The sequence below is a fragment of the Cadophora gregata genome (assembly GCF_030347475.1).
Source record: "Cadophora gregata isolate MNR1 chromosome Unknown scaffold_2, whole genome shotgun sequence".
NCBI lineage: Eukaryota > Fungi > Ascomycota > Leotiomycetes > Helotiales > Ploettnerulaceae > Cadophora > Cadophora gregata.
In genome coordinates, this window is record NW_026695925.1 from 2,016,766 (window position 1) to 2,034,732 (window position 17,967).

Genomic DNA, 17,967 nt, shown 5'->3' on the forward strand with positions numbered 1-17,967 from the left:
TCATTCGCCTCGTCAGGTCAAGAGTTGCAGCGAAAATCGATCCACACGGTTATCGCGGCAGTGTTCGAGGCGGGTGGAGGTGGCTGGACGAGGGGAGGGCTCAAAATACAAGCTTTGCTTGGCAAACCAACGTCAAAAAGCTTGGCTGCGAACGGCGGTTTTCTGGGCGAAGCGATTCTGTACTGCACGATGCCGCGACGCCAGCGACGGCTCGACGTAGATCAAGTCAATCGAACTAACAAGGGCAAGTCTTGAGAGGGAGAGGGAGAGGGTACGAGTACTGTACTGCTTCCCTCCTTGGGCCAAATCCCCGCAGCGGCATCCAAAACTTGGAAGACACCCTGGTTGTCGCCCCTCGCCCCATCGACGTCACCGTGCATGAACAGTAAGCTGGCCCGTGATTTCGAAGATATACTTCGAACAGGATCCACTTGTAGAGTATACAGTAGGTAGGTAGAGCACATGCTTCATGTGCCGACATCCGCCGCGCGTGGCATTGGTGCTGTACATGTACTGTAGGGTGGTTGTTTCCGATAAAAGCTTTGATTGCCGACTGCAGGTGGTCTACAGCTTACCGATGGAGTAGAGCCATGCCATGCCATTGGGCATAATCCCTTCATGCAATGGACTGGCATTGGAACAATCCACTACCTGGAGGGAGGATATCTATTGGTCTATCAGAACGGCATGTATTGTAGCGGAGATGAGCAGTTTGTAGAATTTTGAAAGAGAGAATAGTAACGCATCGGAGATGGTACGCCTTTAAGGTGGAAAGCCATCTCTCAAAAGTCATCGTCTAAGCGGAGAGGCTCTTCTCGCACTTTTGATTGGGCCAGAATTTCATACTGGATAGTAGACATTCTGCCTCTGGATAAAGCAGGATCCCTTCCACCTTAGCGAACGCTCCGAAACAAACCGAAGCCAGATGTTCCTAAAGACCTTCCAATGCTAGGAAGAGCTATCTGTACAGTCATTATGAACATTCCGCTTTCCAATATCTAGAGCTAGTGCTGCAACCAAGCGCCTCTTCCTGAAAGCCCTAGCCATTAGTATTACTATCCATTTGCCTTTCCAACCCCTACCCCATAGCCTGATGGTAGGCCCCAACGTCACACCTTTCATGGTCTCCATGCCCTGTCCAAAGCATGCGATCAAATAATCAAACACAACGCCAAACAATGCAAAATCTTGTCCATGGTATCTTCAGATCATCTCGTCATTAAGCCGCCCAAAATGCTCCTCTACCGCTCAGGTATTGGTGCTTTCGCAAGACGTCCTCCAGCACTAACTCGTTTCTGCAGTCGTGCTTCGCGGTCTTTTTGCGCCCTCTCAGCCGAATTGCCAATTGGCAAGGAGCCCAAGGTATCACTACCAGAAGTTCCCCGGCCACTCTTCTGTTCAATGTACAGAGAAGCACTTCGACTCAATGGGAAAGCAGGTAAGGAACTTGGAATCTCCGCTCCATTCTGGACAAGCATTTCAGCAATTGGAAAAGCAACAACTTTCGCGGAGGTGTCAGGTCTCGAAGGCGAGGCTACAGGGGATGGAGAAGCAGGATCTGCAGCTGCGAGAGCCAGAAATACAGAGTGAGTTCCTCTTGACTTATCCAGAACATTAGGATTTGCTCTCAAGGCCAAGGCGTATATGACCTGCTGGATGTCATTCTTCTTGACGGCTGCCAAAAGCGTCTCATCTGCGGTTGCAAATCTTGACAATGTAGATGAGATAGGTTCAATGTAAGCCCTCTCGACATACTTTGCTGTGATGAACCTCAGCCTCTCTTCTCTCGTAGCCTGTGGTGATGGCTTCGTGGACTGGTCCAATTTTGCTTCCCAAACCATATTAGAAACCCGATTACCGACAAGGAGAAGAAGCTCAACAATATCCGTGGTAAAGGAGTTGATGTCGAGAGTGAGAGATCGAACTTTGCTGATGTGTGTACCTAGCGAACGGTGGATTCCACTACACTCGATGCAGAGAATAATCGCAAGGTTGATGGACACCCACTCGGTTTTAATACCAGAGCCACAGTCAGCGCACCAACAATTGCCTTGGTCAGCTTCCCTTAGGACCTGTAGCAACTTGTCGGGGCTTTCGTCATACCCACTGCTACTTTGGCGGTGATACGCAGGTCTTGCACCAACCGTGGTTCGTCTAAAAACGCCATTGTTTGCAGCTGCGGCACTCTGTGTCGTAGGATGGTTGTGACCATAGTTCATAGAAGAACTCTTTCCAGTCAAAATTGAGCCGATATCTCGTCGGATAGAATGTGCCTCTGGCTGCTTGGACGGGGCATCTCGCATGTCTCTGCCTTCTACAGCACTTTGTATGGCATTGTTGACAGCCGAGATCCAGTTGTTCATGTCGTCTTCCGATGTTGCTTGATACACCCGCTTGTATTGCGGAGTAATTACTTCGAAGCAGAATCTTCGTTCGGCATTACGTGCTTCACGGACAGATGCCATGCGAAGATCAATGGGCTCCATATGCAAGTCGAGCTTTTGCTTCCAGTTGCTGTACTCCGAGACCTTACCTGCATCAAGCACAATCCAGAACCTGGTGTTCGGTTAGTTGTGAATAATCCTAGTTCCGGCCAGAAACTCACTTGTGCCATGCTTGTTTGTTCAGGCCTCGCGGGTCAACATGACTGCCAGGCTTGCTCAGAGCCCACAAAAGTCCTTCTTTCCGTTGAGTACCACTGCTGTTAGAGACAAGATTGTGATCTTTTTCCTCCAGATCGCGAATACCTCGGAATTTTGAGTTTGGCCCGGGGCTTCCAACAGAGCCAACAACGGACGAAAGGCTTCCTGGTGATCTTGAGAACTCGGTCGTATGAGATCCATTGAGTGCATGAGACATTGCTGTTCCATTAGTAGGCACTTGTCTCAATGTCGTTGCTGTGCTGTCAGGCCGGCCAAGCTCTTGGTCGGAAATATACGCACTGCCAGTATTGGTAGTAGAGTGGGAGGTCTGCGGAGGAATCATAACTGCAGGCACCGTGTCGGGTTCAACATAGGTGACTGTGCTCTTCTCAAGATTGCGGCGCTTTTCTTCTCGTTCGGTACGTTGATACTGGAATTCCTTGTCGGCATCTTGCACTTCTGCATTCAAAGCATCCAATTGAGGGAGCATTTCTTCGACCTTCTTTGCAGTAGCTAGGTAGCTTGTAGTTTGAGCAGCAGCATACTTTGTCAAATGTGACAATACTTCTTGCTCCTTGCGGCCGCCATGAAGGTCCTGCATAAAAGAAGAGTAGTCAAAACGTTTTAACTCGAAGTTCCGGCGTTTGGTCTGGTACTTGGTATCGCTTTCTGCTCGCTTCTTCTGCTTTAGAGAGTCCTGTCGCTGGCCAAGATACCGAGACACGTAAGCGTAGTAGTCCTTGCTCTCCTCCTCAAAATCTCTCTTTTTGGCTTCGGCCTGCTTGATGTCGATATTATACAACTTTGTCAATGGGTCGATGATGATCCTTTGCAAATTAATCGTGTTTTGCTTCTCATATCCCAGAATTTCACGGGCAATCTTGTCGAAGTAATGCTCCAGTGCTGGCTGAACGGCGTTTGCGTTCGATGACGAGGCTTCCCTAAGAGCTTCCATGAAACCTGCGATGGCATCATTGCAGTCGATTTGTGCCATGTGAGCAGCTTCTGCCTTCTTCAAGACTTTCTTCATGCGTTGTCTCATGCTGCCTGTCTTTTGCTCAAGAGCCTTCATCGTAGCTCTAAACAGAGGACCATCTTCAGTAGCACTCATATCCTCTCCGGGGCGCTGACAAGACACATCGACCTTTACCAAATCTTTTTGTGGGATTGACGTGTTCCCTGTCGAAATTTCAAATGAAGCCAAGTTTGGGGATATGGGTTCATCATATTCGCGAGTATCTGTTCCACTGACTCTCGAGTCCATAGACTGTGAAGAAGGAAGGCGTAATTTGGGTGGAGGTACGAGATGGAATGGGGGTGAGGGAGAATTCGGCTGGCTTAGGAAGCCTTGGTTATCTGCAAAGGCATAAGTATATATAGCGGTTGGCCCTGAGCTTCGAAATGACTTACTTGAGACCCAAAAGGAGAAGCTGGCGAGAGTAACGAGTCGATGTGCACGAGGATCATACTCTACAAACTATGAAGGATTAGCTAGCGTATGAAACAAATATATACTGTGACTTACACTGCAGTTGTTCCTCCAACCACCTCCCCTATCCTCAGCCGGCTTCGGAGGCCGCCACCTCCAAGAAAATTCGAATGATACTGATTGACTCCCACCAGTTGAATAATCCCCTACCAATTGTACATTTGCATTCTTGTGTAAGTTAGGATCAGCATGAAATTCTCGAGTCACCAAAATGTCTACATCTTTGGCGGTCGATGCGGAAACGTAAGTGAGGCCTGTAATGGATGTGTCCAGGCTGCCAGTGTCTTGTGTACTGCCATTTGCCGCAGCTATGACCTGTTGTGTCTGTCGGACAACAAATGTGAATTTGAAGGTAAGCTCGTCGTCATTATTGATCTTGAGTATGAAGCTCGGGGAAGGGGCGGTTAACGTTTCGGGGTCCTGGTGCAGGCAAATAAGTCAGTGTTTGTTTGTTCGTAAAATCGCAGCCCAAAAGCAGGACATTGATATCAGACATGGCCATATTTCACAACACTGTTATCTCCTACTTCAATGGTAAAGTCCCGACGGATAAGAGGAATCTCAAATACCTGAACATATTCTACGGCATTGTTATCTCCAAGGTCTCGGGATGCAGACACCTTAGTTGCTGGGTATGCGTTTGGCACCACGTTGAGGATAGTTCGACGGCGTGAATTTGTAACGTACAAGGACGAGATTGACACTATGCGCACATATGAACACTCTTCAATGAACTCTTCTTACGCATACTTACGTCTAGCCTGATCCCTGAGATAGAGGGCAGCGCCATCGTCAGGCCGGCTACTGACATTCCCCATCTTCGAAGTTTACCCCACCAAGGGGCGCAAACGGTTGGAAAGTGGTGGGTGTATCGTCCTTTCGTTGTCTTGGGTAATGCGATCGCGCGCAGTTGAAGATATAGTTCCGGGCATCTAGGTGAATGCTTCAATGATGCTTATTGAAAGAACAAATGCGGGTTGGAGATGAGTGGAAGGGAGAATGTGTTTTCGAGGGTGTAGGATGCCTCTTTTAGAACCTGAGGTATGTACAACCCTCCACGGCGCTAGAAGGGCTCGCTTAGGGGAGCTCGAAGAATTGAAGTTATTTTTACGTTCACGGAAAAGCACGTTTGCCCCCGCGTGTGAGTGCTAATCACTACTATCAACTGACCGTTTGCTGATTGTCCGTTGACCATTCGGCATCTGGTTTGCATCTGTGGCGATTCCCAAAAACCAATCTCTGCCTTCAAGGGAGGTGATGAAGAGGTCACTTTTACGTTTCAGGCATGGGAACGGGCGGTTAGGATTAGGATTGCAACGGCAAGATGTTTCAGAGCGGGGATAAATTAGTCTTGGGATTTCCGCAGGCGTTTGACAGGTGGATCAACTGCACGGCTTCAGTACTTCGAGAAGACGGGCGCGAGACTCGACCTTGAATGCTCAAGCATGCCATGATCCACCTCAATGCTGACGCATATCTCGTTCTCCATCGCTGACTTCTTTCACCTTTTCTTTTCCAGGCATGACCAGTCGACAAGGGTCGATCATATGCCATGGCGGCTGATTTCGATCATAAGGCTCCAAGATGCCGAGAAGCCCGGTGACATTCTTGCAGATGGTCATTTATCGAAGTACCTGACGACATGCTTCGGCTTCAGTATGGGGTGGCCTTTGAGGTTACAGGTACAGTGCTACATTATTGTTGACAGTGGTGTGCGAGGTGTCTGTCTGGCTTGTGACGTTGGTATCGATAAGGAAGCTCGCTAGCCTCGGCCTCGGCTACTGTAAGGATACCTTCAGCCTTGGCCTCGACGCAGGAGGAACCATTAAGTTCCAGGTGACTTTTGGCTGCTTCAAGAGCATGCACCTTTTAATATCGTCATGACTAGTTCCAACCAAGAGAAGTCTTTCGCGGCCGCAACAGCTGTGAAAGCACTATCCTCGAACCTCTACGAGGCTTTCTTTCCCGATGATTGGGCTATCGGTTCAGGCAAGTTGTGTACTTCGTCTTCTGACACATCTAATCCCTCTGTTCTTTTCTTTGAGGTGGCTTGGGTAGCTGCCCTTTGCCCTGCTTGAAAGTCTAATTCTCTGTCATTGCATGACCGAGAAACTGCTGAAATGACAAGTTTTGCCAATGGTCTGAAGCACACAGCTAACATTCAGAAGTCCCCCATGGAGGCTACGTAACCTCGGTATTCTTACAAGTTGCAAGTGCTCACTTCAATACGACACTTTCCGCTCAAAAACAACCTCATACCATCGCTTTACATCTCGACTTCCTTCGACGTACTCAAGAGGGCCGAGCTCTGTTTACAGTCAAGAACACTAAGCTGGGTCGCCAGACTTCAGTAATCCATATCACGCTCTCCCAGGATGGCCGGGAAGAGGTTGCTGGCTCCCTTACGCAAAGCGATATCAGCTCTGAATCCGGTGTCTCATTTGACACTGGGTTCTCACTCACCCCAGCCCCTCTATCAGTGGACTTGATAAAGTTAAAAGAGGACAACGATGACAACTGGAAGAAATCAGGACCCATGCCGTTTGCCGAGTTCAGAAAAGCAACCAGGAAGACGCAGTTCTACCTCCCTCGCAACGGCCAAGCAACTTGGAGCTGGGCAGATCAGTGGATCAGAATGAGCAACGGAGAGAAATGGACGAACGAATCTATCGGCTACGTGGTGGACATGTTCAGTACGTACCTGGCTTTTTCTTCTGCTTGCCAAAATCTTAGAATTTTCCTGTGGCATCGACACGTGGTCTATTTATCATTAATTCCAAGCGATCGTCGTGTGCATGTCTTATACCTTTCATGGAACATTCCTGAGACGTATTTACTGACTTCCAATGGGTATAGTGATGCCCGTTGAGGCCCATCTCCAGCTCGAGGTTGCTGAGAAAACGGCTGCTGGATCCGGGACTGGCTCACCGAGGAAGTTTTGGTACCCGACTGTGTTGTTGAATTTGGATGTTAAGAAGGCATTGCCGACGGACGGGGTGGAATGGCTATTTAGTAGAACAACAGCGAAGCAGGTGAAGAACGGAAGGATGGATCTAGAGATTATTGTCTTGGATGAGCAAGGCGACATTGTGGCTTTAAGCCATCACATTGCTTTAGCCGTTGACTCCTCGAGGAACCTTGCGAAGCGAATCACTGGAAACAGTAAGATGTGAGCTATCGTAGCTCACGTGGGTGGTGATGGAATACCTTCACTACCAACAACCCACCTATAGCCACTGCAGGCTAACCTTCGCAGATAGCTCTCCTATAGATTTTAGTGCTGTAAGACAATCGCCTCAATTTCCCCCACAACGACCACATACCATAATTCTAGTAATAAAGGAGGGCTGAATAGCAATTTGGTCACTAGACATATTCTCATCTTTTCTGGTGTTACTCCCGAAGGCAGACTGGATACTAGGTGGGCATCGAGTGATAGAAGCAGTAAATATTGAAGAGACTTAGGCACGTACCGATGACATGACGCATAATGGGCAGGTGATGTGGATATGCTCAATAATATTCATTCCCCATGCATCTACCAAACTACATCCTCCGCAAGGGAATCCAAGCAAACCGCAATGCATAAAGCTCCATTAGAGCAAGACAAGAGCACGCGTTCTAATTTCGCGTTTGAATGCATTCTATGATGAAAGGAAAGGCCCTCATTCTTCCATTACCCCCTTGCAAGCCCACCTCCCCAATCATGCCATGCATGTATGCCATCGAGTGGTACCGCGGAAAACCTGGTGGAGATTGACGTCCAGTCTGTGGTCTGTAGGTGCCGCGTACTGTGTGTCCGAGGTGACTCTGGTTTTTTTTGAGGCCAATATGAGGCTTTGCACGTGTTGCTGGCGGGGTATATCTGGGAAGAGGTGCTTAATGCAATACTGCAAATCTTGGACTGCTTCACATGAAATCATCACTGTCACGCATTAGAAAAATTCTAGTTGATCAGATCCCGGTCAAACTTACTCTCCAAAGTCATCATCATAAGCTTGCGTATCAGCAACAGCAGAGACATTTCTACTGGCAACCAATGCAACCTTAGTCTTCTGAGCCTTGCTCTTCTTGCCACCCTTCTCAGCATTCTTCTCCTCCTTCATCTTCTCGTTACTCAAAGCAGTCAAGGTGCTAGCAATCTTCTTTATTTGATCGCTGGGAAGATCCTTGGCGAGTTGCTTGGTGAACTCCTGGAGGAAAATAACATATTGAGCCTTCTTGTTGTTGTTGGAAATGACTGGGACGAGAGTGTCACGAAGTTTCTCGAATTGCAACTTGGTCTTGGGATCGAAGAGAGGGAGCGCGGTCAAGTCGACAGTTGAATTGGGGTCTTTAGAGTCGATCACAACGGCATTTGCGGCGGTGGTAGCCTTGCGGGAGTTGCTGATACCGATATTTCCAAACAGATCCTCAGCGTGCTTCAAATCGGATTCCTGCTCAGTCCGTCGAAGCCGTTCACGTCGCGCAGCCTCATCTTCCTCACTGCTCTCCTCGTCACTCTCTTCAGCAAGTCGTCGTGCCTTCTCGGCCTGCTTTTCAGCAATACGTTGTGCTTTGCTCTTCTTGTTTGCGGCAGCCTCAGCGTCAGCTTTGGCCTTTCGCTCAGCAGCAACCTTTGCCTTCTCACGCTCGACCTCCGAGTCTTCCGCGGCATCCCAACTGTCTAGCACATCGCTATCATCTTCTTCATCGTCGAATTTTCTGCGAGTAGACACGGCGGCTTGTGGTGGCGAGGAGGGAGGCGTGGAACTGTCCACTTCTTCATCTGCTCGATCGTGTAGCGGTCAGTTTACAATACAAGATATACAATATGTCATCATTGTACATGGTCTCCTGCATGGCCGATCTCGAAGTTGCATCACGCTGCTTTGCATCACGATATGAATCGTGTTGTTGTAGAAACCGACGTGGCCGTCGCATCATGACGTGCCCTAGGCATGAGGGGAAAGAAAGGAAATGCTTACCCCACTTCTCAGGCATGATGACGGATTTTAAAATAGATTTTTTGATTTGGAGTGTTTGCGAGAATAGTCAGAACTTAATGTGGTATCGGTTTTGTGCGAATATTCGTGGGTGGAAAGAGAACGGTTTGCGATCGCGGGAGTATTGTGGGAAAGGGAGGGCTTGGGCAAGGAAACTGGTTGCGGCCTGACTTCATTAGACTGCGCTAGTCGCCTCAGCCCGGGTTCAGGTCGTGAGATTCTTCCACGTGCACACACAACCCAAAGAAATTGATGCTTCCTTTGTTTTTGCAATAAATCTTGCTGTGAAATTTCTCGTGATGTTTCCCTTTCAAATTTGTTTACGAAGTAGAAGTCCTGGACGTTTCTCGTAACTTTGCGGCCCTGGATCGAAAAAGGAGACCGCAGCTCCAAACCAGGTTCCAGTCCATGATAATCACGAGAATTCACAGGACTTTTTAGGTTATATATTTTATCACTTGAGTGCTTCATGCAGTTGAAGAGGCAATAAGACATGTAAAGCACAACTTTTCGTTCATTCGTCATAAAGCCATTGGTGCAAGTCATCCCCGGTTCTGCTTCCCGTTCGTTACATTCGATTCACCAGCAGTATTTACAAATTGACTGCGGTTCTGAAGTTCTTTCCAGCAAAGACTGCTTTATCTCCAAGCTCTTCTTCAATTCGGAGGATCTGTACGGAGGGTTAGTATCACATTTGGTGAAAAATATGCGCTATTTCAATTGCTTACCTGGTTCAATTTGGCCAAACGCTCGGATCTAGCTGGTGCACCAGTCTTGATTTGTCCAGCTCTGATACCAACAACGATATCAGCGATGGTAACATCCTCGGTCTCTCCAGAACGGTGGGAGACCATGACACCCCAGCCGGCGGCATAGGAATCCTTTGCGGCTTGGATAGACTCCGTGAGGGTACCGATTTGGTTGACCTTGAGCAGAAGAGCGTTGCAGGACTTGAGCTCAATAGCCTTCTTGATACGGATGGGGTTGGTGACAGTTAAGTCATCTCCAACAATCTGGAAGTCAGAGGTCTTGTAGAAGTAGCTCCAGGCTTCCCAATCATCCTCGGCGAATGGATCCTCAATACTGACGATTGGGTACTTCTTGGCGAGGTCCTGGTATTGCTGTGCGAGTTGCTCGTAGGTAATCCACTTGCTTGGGTCGCTGTCTGGGTTCTTGAAGTCCAAATCGTACTTCTTGACATCCTCCTTGTAGAACTCGCTGGATGCAACATCCATGGCAATGTCGACCTGGCCTGTGTAGCCAGCCTTCTCAATAGCTTCGGTGATGAGCTCAAGAGCTTCCTCAGCTGTCTGAATGTCTGGTGCAACACCACCTTCGTCTCCAACGTTACCAGCGGATTGTCCGTACTTCTTCTTAGCAAGACTCTTGAGAATCTGGTAAACCTCAGCACCCTGACGGAGGGCCTCAGTGAAGGATGGGGCGGAGCTAAGTAAGTTAGTTTCCGCACTGGTTTCTGGTTCCCAGGGGAGATAACCGGGTAAGACTTACGAAGGAACAATCATGAACTCTTGGAATGCGAGACGACCACCAGCATGGGAACTGTACTTCGTCAGCTGGCACTTCGCTTTCTCATCTTTGACAAGCATACCCTCCATTAAGAACGTTCATGAATGGCACAGGGAGAACGTAAGGCTTCTTAGTACCGGCAAGGTCGGAAACGTGGGCGTAGAGTGGGATTTGCTGCACTTTCTTAGAATGAGATTATCTCAAATGACCAGAATTCTCACCTTCTCAGCAGCGGCAGCCTTGGCAACAGCCAAACTGACACCGAGGATGGCATTGGCACCAAGCTTTCCCTTGTTTGGGGTTCCATCGAGATCGATCAAGAACTTGTCAACCTTTTGCTGATCCTTGACATCGATATTCTCCTTGATCAAGGCAGGGCCAATGACCTCGTTAACGTTGGCGACAGCCTTGAGGACACCCTTTCCAGCCCACTTGGCCTTATCTCCGTCACGGAGCTCGACAGCCTCATGTTGGCCTAAGTCACAGCTCAAATCAGCGGGGTCTTGTATAATTCGAATCGAGGCTACGTACCGGTAGAAGCACCGGAAGGGACGATGGCGCGGTGAAGACCAGTCTCGGTGACAACATCAACTTCGACGGTTGGGTTACCGCGAGAGTCGTAGACCGAACGAGCGTGGATCTTGGTAATGGCCATGATTGGATTCTGATGGAGGGATAATTGTTAGTCGTTGAGAAAGAACGGGAGGAACGATGGTAGCTCACCTGCTTTTGTATGCGTGATAGTTTTATCTTCTGCGAAGCACAGATTGTCAGTTGATCGGCAAACAGAGTTGAAGAAGAAATATGCTAGGAGGGGATGTGGGGTGAGGTGACAGCCAAACGCCGTGGGGGATGCTATGCGCCTTTATCGGCGGGCTAATACGCACTCGAGCAGATGAGAGTAGGGTTTATGTATGTGGTAGGTTCAATTGGATGGGGGGGGTATGGTACTGACCTTTGTGGGTGTGGCTTTGGAGGAGGAAGAGGAGGTAGTGAGGAATGTAGAGGGTTGATGTAGTGGCAGTGAGGGGCTTTTTCAGTTGGGAGCTTTGAGGTTGGTGGGGGACAGATCCTGGTCTGGAGGGGTTGAAAATCGCGCCGGTGAGCAACAGGGTTTCGGCTGCACTCGAGGCTGTCCATGCTGGCTGGAGCTGGGCAATGATTCTTGCAGGGAAGAGGAGGGAACCGCCGAACCGCCTGGTACAGTACAGGTGGTCCACTTGTTTTGCAGCCTCGCCTTCGATTGAATTCCATGGTTGATAAAACCGCATGTCATATTCAGAATTTTGAGACTGAGGTCTATCTGTTTAATCTCAACCAGATTGGTTGTTCATACATCCTGCTCTCATCTCTTTGGTATGTCGCTATTGGGTTTAGACTCACAGGTACAGGAGGTTCATCTGATTTTGAATGTATATCCTTGCTGGTTTCTTCATCTTTTCATGTCATCGGACAAGGCCGTTCATATACCTACGTTGGTACAGCCGTACGAAGGCCGTAGAGATAATCGCAATTTGATCTTGCGATTTTCCTCCGATCATAGGATACCTGAAGTGCCCTGGAGCAGACCTGTCCGATATCTCATTGGCCCGTCCCGTGAATCATCCCACCGCCAAAGCAAACACTTCCATCCTCTCCCTACCGACACCACCCCCGAAACCCAGTGAGGAGACTGCATCTGCAAATGCCAGACAAAGAGATTGTTTGACTGATGAAGATCAAAACTCTCAGATGTCACAGAATGTCTTTCTTCGAGAGTCCGAGTGGAACTGCCCACTCTCTGTGTATTGTTGACAATTCAGCGTGTGATCTTGATAGGTGCTCAAGAATTCGCCAGTACGTCTTCAGTCCAGGACATGGTATGATCGTTCTTCAGGGGTGATACGATATTGATGACTCCTGTCCCACTGGACCTAACCTGACTTTGCGATTTCATCTTTCCCACATATCACGCTTCAAAGCCCCCTTCCGCGGCCCTACTCGGCCAAACAGATCCTCGACGCCAAGTTTCTCAATTCGCTGACGGGACCCTTGATATAAGTACAGATAGTCAAACTTCTCAATACGAAAATCACATAAAGTGTTTCTCGAAGCCATAAGTAGACGAATAATGTCATTTTGACAAAACTAACTTCTTGCTGTGGTTGATGACATCACCTTCATGGTAGTCAAGATGACACAACATGTTGACCAAAACTTAACTAGGCACAGGTACATATCTTCGTAGTAGAACACTGCTACTGTAGGTACACTTATCGCTTTGATTGTAACGAATGATCCAAAGGCAGCCGGAGATCAGAACTGAAAGTTAAGCTTCCTAAGTAGCCATACTTTTGTGGAATTGTGTTCGAAGAGAAGAAACGCGAATGCTGAGATCATATGTCTTGATTTCCAGAGAAACTACGTAAGGAGTTGAACCTGGAACAGCAAGTCTTGTCGCAAAGCCCAAAAATATCACATTTCTAATCACGACTGCCTGCTCCAGCTAGATTGTTGACTGGAACAAAATTATCTCAATAATAAGGTGCTGGGAAATGAATCCTTGTCACGTGTGTCTCCGGACGGGTTCATATTGTTCCGCGCCTGCGTTAGGCAATTGCTACTGCGCGTTTACCAGTGAGCTGTAGAGTGTCACAGTCAACAGAACTTCAAACCCAAGTAACTTCGTCCGCCAACATTCTCCTACTCCTACGAACCGCTCGGCCTCCTTTCGACATACTACTGAATCTCTATACAACCACTACTGCACTTCGATATGTCTGACGAGGAGCGTCAACACGCGCTCGCATCGTTCAAGACGAAGCTACTCGAATCCAGAGAATGGGAAGCTAAGCTGAAGGCTTTACGGTTGGAGATCAAGGGCTTACAGAAGGACTTTGACCATACGGAAGATAATATCAAAGCTCTACAAAGTGTTGGGCAGATCATTGGAGAGGTCTTGAAACAGCTTGATGATGAGAGATGTAAGTAGCCTCAAAGTCTCCAACATCTAGCATAGCTAATCATGGACTTTCAGTCATCGTCAAGGCTTCCTCCGGTCCAAGATATGTCGTTGGATGTAGATCGAAGGTCGACAAGGCTGCGCTGAAGCAGGGAACCCGAGTTGCTCTTGATATGACCACCCTCACTATTATGCGAATGCTACCCCGAGAAGTCGACCCTCTCGTGTACAATATGTCCCTGGAGGATCCAGGTCAGGTCAGCTTTGGTGGCATTGGTGGACTGAACGAGCAGATTAGAGAGTTGCGGGAGGTTATTGAGCTTCCTCTGAAGAATCCCGAATTGTTCCTGAGAGTCGGCATCAAGCCTCCGAAGGGTGTGCTACTCTACGGGCCCCCAGGAACCGGAAAAACGCTGTTGGCAAGAGCTGTGGCAAGCAGTTTGGAGACAAATTTCTTGAAAGGTATGCTCCAGGCATTATATTGTCATTGAGCACGGCTGACCGCTTGTAGTTGTTTCCTCTGCAATCGTCGACAAGTATATTGGAGAATCGGCACGTTTGATTAGAGAGATGTTCGGATATGCAAAGGAGCACGAGCCATGCATTATTTTCATGGACGAGATTGATGCTATTGGAGGACGCAGATTCTCGGAGGGTACCTCGGCCGATCGTGAGATTCAGCGGACGCTGATGGAGCTTCTCAATCAACTCGATGGTTTCGACTACCTTGGCAAGACAAAGATCATTATGGCTACGAACCGACCGGATACCCTCGATCCCGCACTTCTCAGAGCTGGAAGATTGGACAGGAAAATCGAAATTCCCCTCCCCAATGAGGTTGGCCGCTTGGAGATTATGAAAATTCATGCAGCTGGTGTGGTTACTGAGGGAGATGTTGATTTCGAGAGTGTCGTAAAGATGAGTGATGGGCTCAATGGTGCTGATTTGAGGAATGTTGTTACAGAGGCGTATGTTTGTCCCAGTATTGTAACGAGAGCAGTTACTAACATTTCACAGTGGTCTATTCGCGATCAAGGACTACAGGGACGCTGTCAATCAAGACGACTTCAACAAAGCGGTACGCAAGGTTGCTGAATCGAAGAAATTGGAGGGCAAGCTGGAATACCAAAAGCTCTAGATAATGATCTGTTTCTTGCGTAGGCGCTCTGGCATAGGTTAAGCTCAAGGCTTTACTCTGTAACAATACCATATCGAATTCATAGATTCTATCTTATGAGCGTGCTTTCTACTGTATACTCCGGTCCCCAATATATCTGCAGCATGATCTGGTGGTTGTTAGGGACCGTATTAGTTGTATGTTCTTCCGATGGTGGATAGCTTTGCTAACAAAGCCGCCAAATTCAAACAGCTACCTTGGTCCTCTTTTGATACTCTGCCTCTGCCTCCATATGAACTCGTGAGAATGCAATGCTCCTCTTACCTGAACTGTTGGAGAGTCAACTTGCAATTGTTTTAGTATGAAGCTTACCTGAACATGTCTTTCCTCAAATCTTGGATGTGATAGCCATGTTCTAGGCTTCTCAATATCTGTTCTCCTTCTGCCAAAAAAACCTCAAGTTGAGGTACTACTGGATCTCTGTACCACTGTAGCTCATCCCTAGTTGAACATTCCATCATGTGCGCATGTCCGGTTCGGCAAGCTACCTTACCTAGAGCAGGCGTCGAGCTGGTAGCTCCATGTGTCTTCACTTGCGATAAGTATCTCCATAGTGTTCACAGCTCTCGAAATACTTCTATTCAAGAAACAGTTATCGAGGAACTTGTAAATATGCTCCTTTTCTGCTTGTCGCGTCTCGAATGTATGCATGAAATATGTCGGAACCAGAATTCAAGCCTAGTGCTTCCTGGCAACATACAGATCTGGAAGTGAAGAAGGGTAGCACCAGTCTTTATTAGATGTGGGAACTAGCACTACGTCCATGGATGAGCAAGACAAATTTTGGTACGATACTTGAGGCTCCCACAGGTCTTGACTTGAGACTTGGTCCAATATTTTTTTTTAATTTAGAGATTATCAAGCCGCTTTGATGTCCGCATCTTTTCCGGACTTGATTTACATCTTTTTAAACTATGAGCAACGATGGGGTCGGACATATCAGGTACTCGTGAGGATCGAGATCGCCCTCCGCCATATCGACCTCGAACAGATGTTCCGGTTCAATCTGAGAGCAATGTTGTTTGTGCTGTCAGGACGCTTTCCCACGAGTTTTCAGGTGGGTGAATCTCTAGAGTTGTCGATCTTCAGCACACCCAACGCTGACTTTAATCAGCAATGATCCAAGTGAAGTTATCAATATCAACCCTTTTGGCAAGACAGAGGTATTCGTTTTCAGCCTGACGACATCATAGACTCGACGTTGTTAAGGACTTCTCGACATCATCAACCAAAGTAGCAGCGATACCACAACACTGGAATAGATCAAAATGGCTCCGAAGAACCAGGTGAATACTAATTCGAAAGCTCCAAGGGCCATGGAACTTCTCAGTCACTGGGTCTAAACGGGCAAACTCGTGCCCATCATTCGACACATATCCGCACCCACATTTCCTCACGTTGCTCTCTACATCGTTACGTGCAACCTAGCCATGGATAAACTTATTACAAGGTTTGCAGAGATCAACGCGACTCCAAGTGTCCATTTCGCTCGATGGACTTTCAAAGTTGGGAGGCGAGAGCGCGCCATCGCAATTAAAAGATGTGGTGCTCCAGTTTATGCTTCATGATACCCGGAGTTTGGAAGATGATATATATTGGAAAAGCAGAGTGACGAGCATTTTGTAGGAAAATGGGATCATGCATTGCTTCTCATGCTGGTACAGAGAGCGGCTGGGAGGGGCTACCTGTTTGTCCAGCCGTCGTGGAAGAAAGGATGTCGCTTTCATATCTATCAGCACACAGAGCCTTGTGGCGATTGATAATTTTTGTGGCTAAGATATGATAAGACTGCACTTGCAAACGTTGTATGTGGGCAGCAATCCCAAGTCTAGGAATTCAAAATCGACAGCCGCAAGAGTTGAACCACCCCTTGATAGGCCGAAACAGACGGCGACTGAACAATTCGCTTCCTGCTTTTGGTCTTATAATAACACTCTTGACGTTTCTCAGAATCCAAGGACTTGTTCCAAGGATGTGGCGAACGATCAAACATGGACTTTGCAGATGCCGTTGACAAATGTGAGCTGCTTGGAGGATTCATGAAAATCGACTTGCCGCCGTCTCTCTCTGATTCAAGTATTCGTCTGCTTTTGTCCATATCATGACTATCCAAGCTTCTCAAGACAGGCAAGAGCTACATATGGGCAGCATCTGCCAGACAGCAACAAAGAAGATAAGCTCGTGCCCAAAATTCCGATGCTAGGTCAGAATCAACTTTGCGAGACTTCGTATAGCGGGCTTGATCTTGACTCTGCTGTAGATAACGTTCTCTTTCATCATCCAAAGTGTCAGGAAAGGCTTGAGACAACCTACTTCAGATAATAAAGAGTCTTCCGTCAACAAACCTCTCGGCTCACCCGGGACGTGGGGCAATATTCAAGTTTCATGCCCGTCCCGCCGTTGAGCCATGATCTCGTGTAGAGGATGGATTCTGTTTGTTGATTCAGAAAGGTTGAGGCAAAGTTTTAGCCACAGGTTTGCCTCCGAGGCAAGTAAAATGGGTTGAAAAATGTGCATCCGTACAGACTTCGTATTCACCTGCTCCCGCGTAGAAACTTCCAGCGGCATGACATGGCGATGAGGAATTGCCGGCACTATTGAATGGAATGGATACTCCGTAAACATCTGATCTATTTTCCAACTCACGCAAGAAATGTACAGTAGAACTCCACTCTCGCGTCATGGGCCCGTGTTGAACACTGCCTTGGCGTCGTTGACATGATGAAAACGATCTTGTCTTGTGTCAACTATGGGGTCCCAAGAAATACCCCTGACTACCGTCCTGTAGATCTCCTAAAAATGGAACGCTGTGTGGCTGTGGCTCGTCGTAAATTTACAGCCCAGCCCAGGCCCCAGTGGCCATCCCTGATGGCTGGAGCCCCGAGGCCGAGGCCCCCTATCCAATTAATGCTGTTGACCCGTGTGCAAGCCGAAGCTTCGTTCCGTACAACCAGCAACGCAGGCGAGAGCGAGCAGCGCAGTGAGACGGGATCCTAAGCCCGTCGCATCAGCCGCACTGCCAGCCCAGGAGCTTGTGCTTGCACCGAAAAGTGCTGGAGAGAGCCCTGGAGCATGTGAACCAGCTAATTTAGATACCTACAGTAGTACTGCACACTGTACTCGTAAATTTACTGTACGTATTCCGCGTTCGGAAAGGCCACAGGCTACAGGCAGAGAGAGGGAGAGACAGGGCCTGGACACTGGAC

At 48.2% G+C, this 17,967-nt stretch overlaps 6 protein-coding genes across 6 annotated transcripts; 2 read left to right on the plus strand and 4 right to left on the minus strand.

The window, feature by feature from the left end:
- Positions 1 to 1,241: 1,241 nt before the first annotated feature.
- ONS95_007957 (uncharacterized protein) lies at positions 1,242 to 4,949 on the minus strand (the record flags this gene model as incomplete). The annotated part of the gene is made up of 6 exons (XM_058501486.1): positions 1,242 to 2,556; positions 2,606 to 3,998; positions 4,053 to 4,119; positions 4,168 to 4,551; positions 4,701 to 4,834; positions 4,886 to 4,949. 6 exons carry the CDS (start codon positions 4,947 to 4,949, stop codon positions 1,242 to 1,244), a joined length of 3,357 nt encoding a protein of 1,118 aa, XP_058362806.1.
- A 198-nt stretch (positions 4,950 to 5,147) lies between these two features.
- Positions 5,148 to 7,641, plus strand: ONS95_007958 (uncharacterized protein). The gene is made up of 3 exons (XM_058501487.1): positions 5,148 to 6,120; positions 6,300 to 6,824; positions 6,988 to 7,641. Exons 1-3 carry the CDS (start codon positions 6,012 to 6,014, stop codon positions 7,302 to 7,304), a joined length of 951 nt encoding a protein of 316 aa, XP_058362807.1. The 5' UTR covers positions 5,148 to 6,011; the 3' UTR covers positions 7,305 to 7,641.
- A 461-nt stretch (positions 7,642 to 8,102) lies between these two features.
- On the minus strand, positions 8,103 to 9,114 carry HCR1 (Translation initiation factor 3 subunit J component; the record flags this gene model as incomplete). Its single annotated transcript, XM_058501488.1, has 2 exons — positions 8,103 to 8,899; positions 9,099 to 9,114. 2 exons carry the CDS (start codon positions 9,112 to 9,114, stop codon positions 8,103 to 8,105), a joined length of 813 nt encoding a protein of 270 aa, XP_058362808.1.
- A 594-nt stretch (positions 9,115 to 9,708) lies between these two features.
- EMP7 (Enolase) lies at positions 9,709 to 11,298 on the minus strand (the record flags this gene model as incomplete). The annotated part of the gene is made up of 6 exons (XM_058501489.1): positions 9,709 to 9,786; positions 9,845 to 10,562; positions 10,626 to 10,676; positions 10,726 to 10,817; positions 10,865 to 11,118; positions 11,175 to 11,298. 6 exons carry the CDS (start codon positions 11,296 to 11,298, stop codon positions 9,709 to 9,711), a joined length of 1,317 nt encoding a protein of 438 aa, XP_058362809.1.
- A 27-nt stretch (positions 11,299 to 11,325) lies between these two features.
- ONS95_007961 (uncharacterized protein) lies at positions 11,326 to 11,914 on the minus strand (the record flags this gene model as incomplete). The annotated part of the gene is made up of 2 exons (XM_058501490.1): positions 11,326 to 11,396; positions 11,599 to 11,914. 2 exons carry the CDS (start codon positions 11,912 to 11,914, stop codon positions 11,326 to 11,328), a joined length of 387 nt encoding a protein of 128 aa, XP_058362810.1.
- A 1,484-nt stretch (positions 11,915 to 13,398) lies between these two features.
- RPT4 (26S proteasome subunit rpt4) lies at positions 13,399 to 14,722 on the plus strand (the record flags this gene model as incomplete). Its single annotated transcript, XM_058501491.1, has 4 exons — positions 13,399 to 13,606; positions 13,660 to 14,046; positions 14,096 to 14,552; positions 14,602 to 14,722. 4 exons carry the CDS (start codon positions 13,399 to 13,401, stop codon positions 14,720 to 14,722), a joined length of 1,173 nt encoding a protein of 390 aa, XP_058362811.1.
- Positions 14,723 to 17,967: the final 3,245 nt, after the last annotated feature.

Bases quoted from the DNA above. Each gene is read 5' to 3' on its own strand.
- ONS95_007958 (XM_058501487.1), top strand. From the start codon at position 6,012: ATGACTAGTTCCAACCAAGAGAAGTCTTTCGCGGCCGCAACAGCTGTG. The intron at 6,121-6,299 runs GCAAGTTGTGTA...AACATTCAGAAG, and splicing joins TGATTGGGCTATCGGTTCAG to TCCCCCATGGAGGCTACGTA. The intron at 6,825-6,987 runs GTACGTACCTGG...CAATGGGTATAG, and splicing joins CTACGTGGTGGACATGTTCA to TGATGCCCGTTGAGGCCCAT.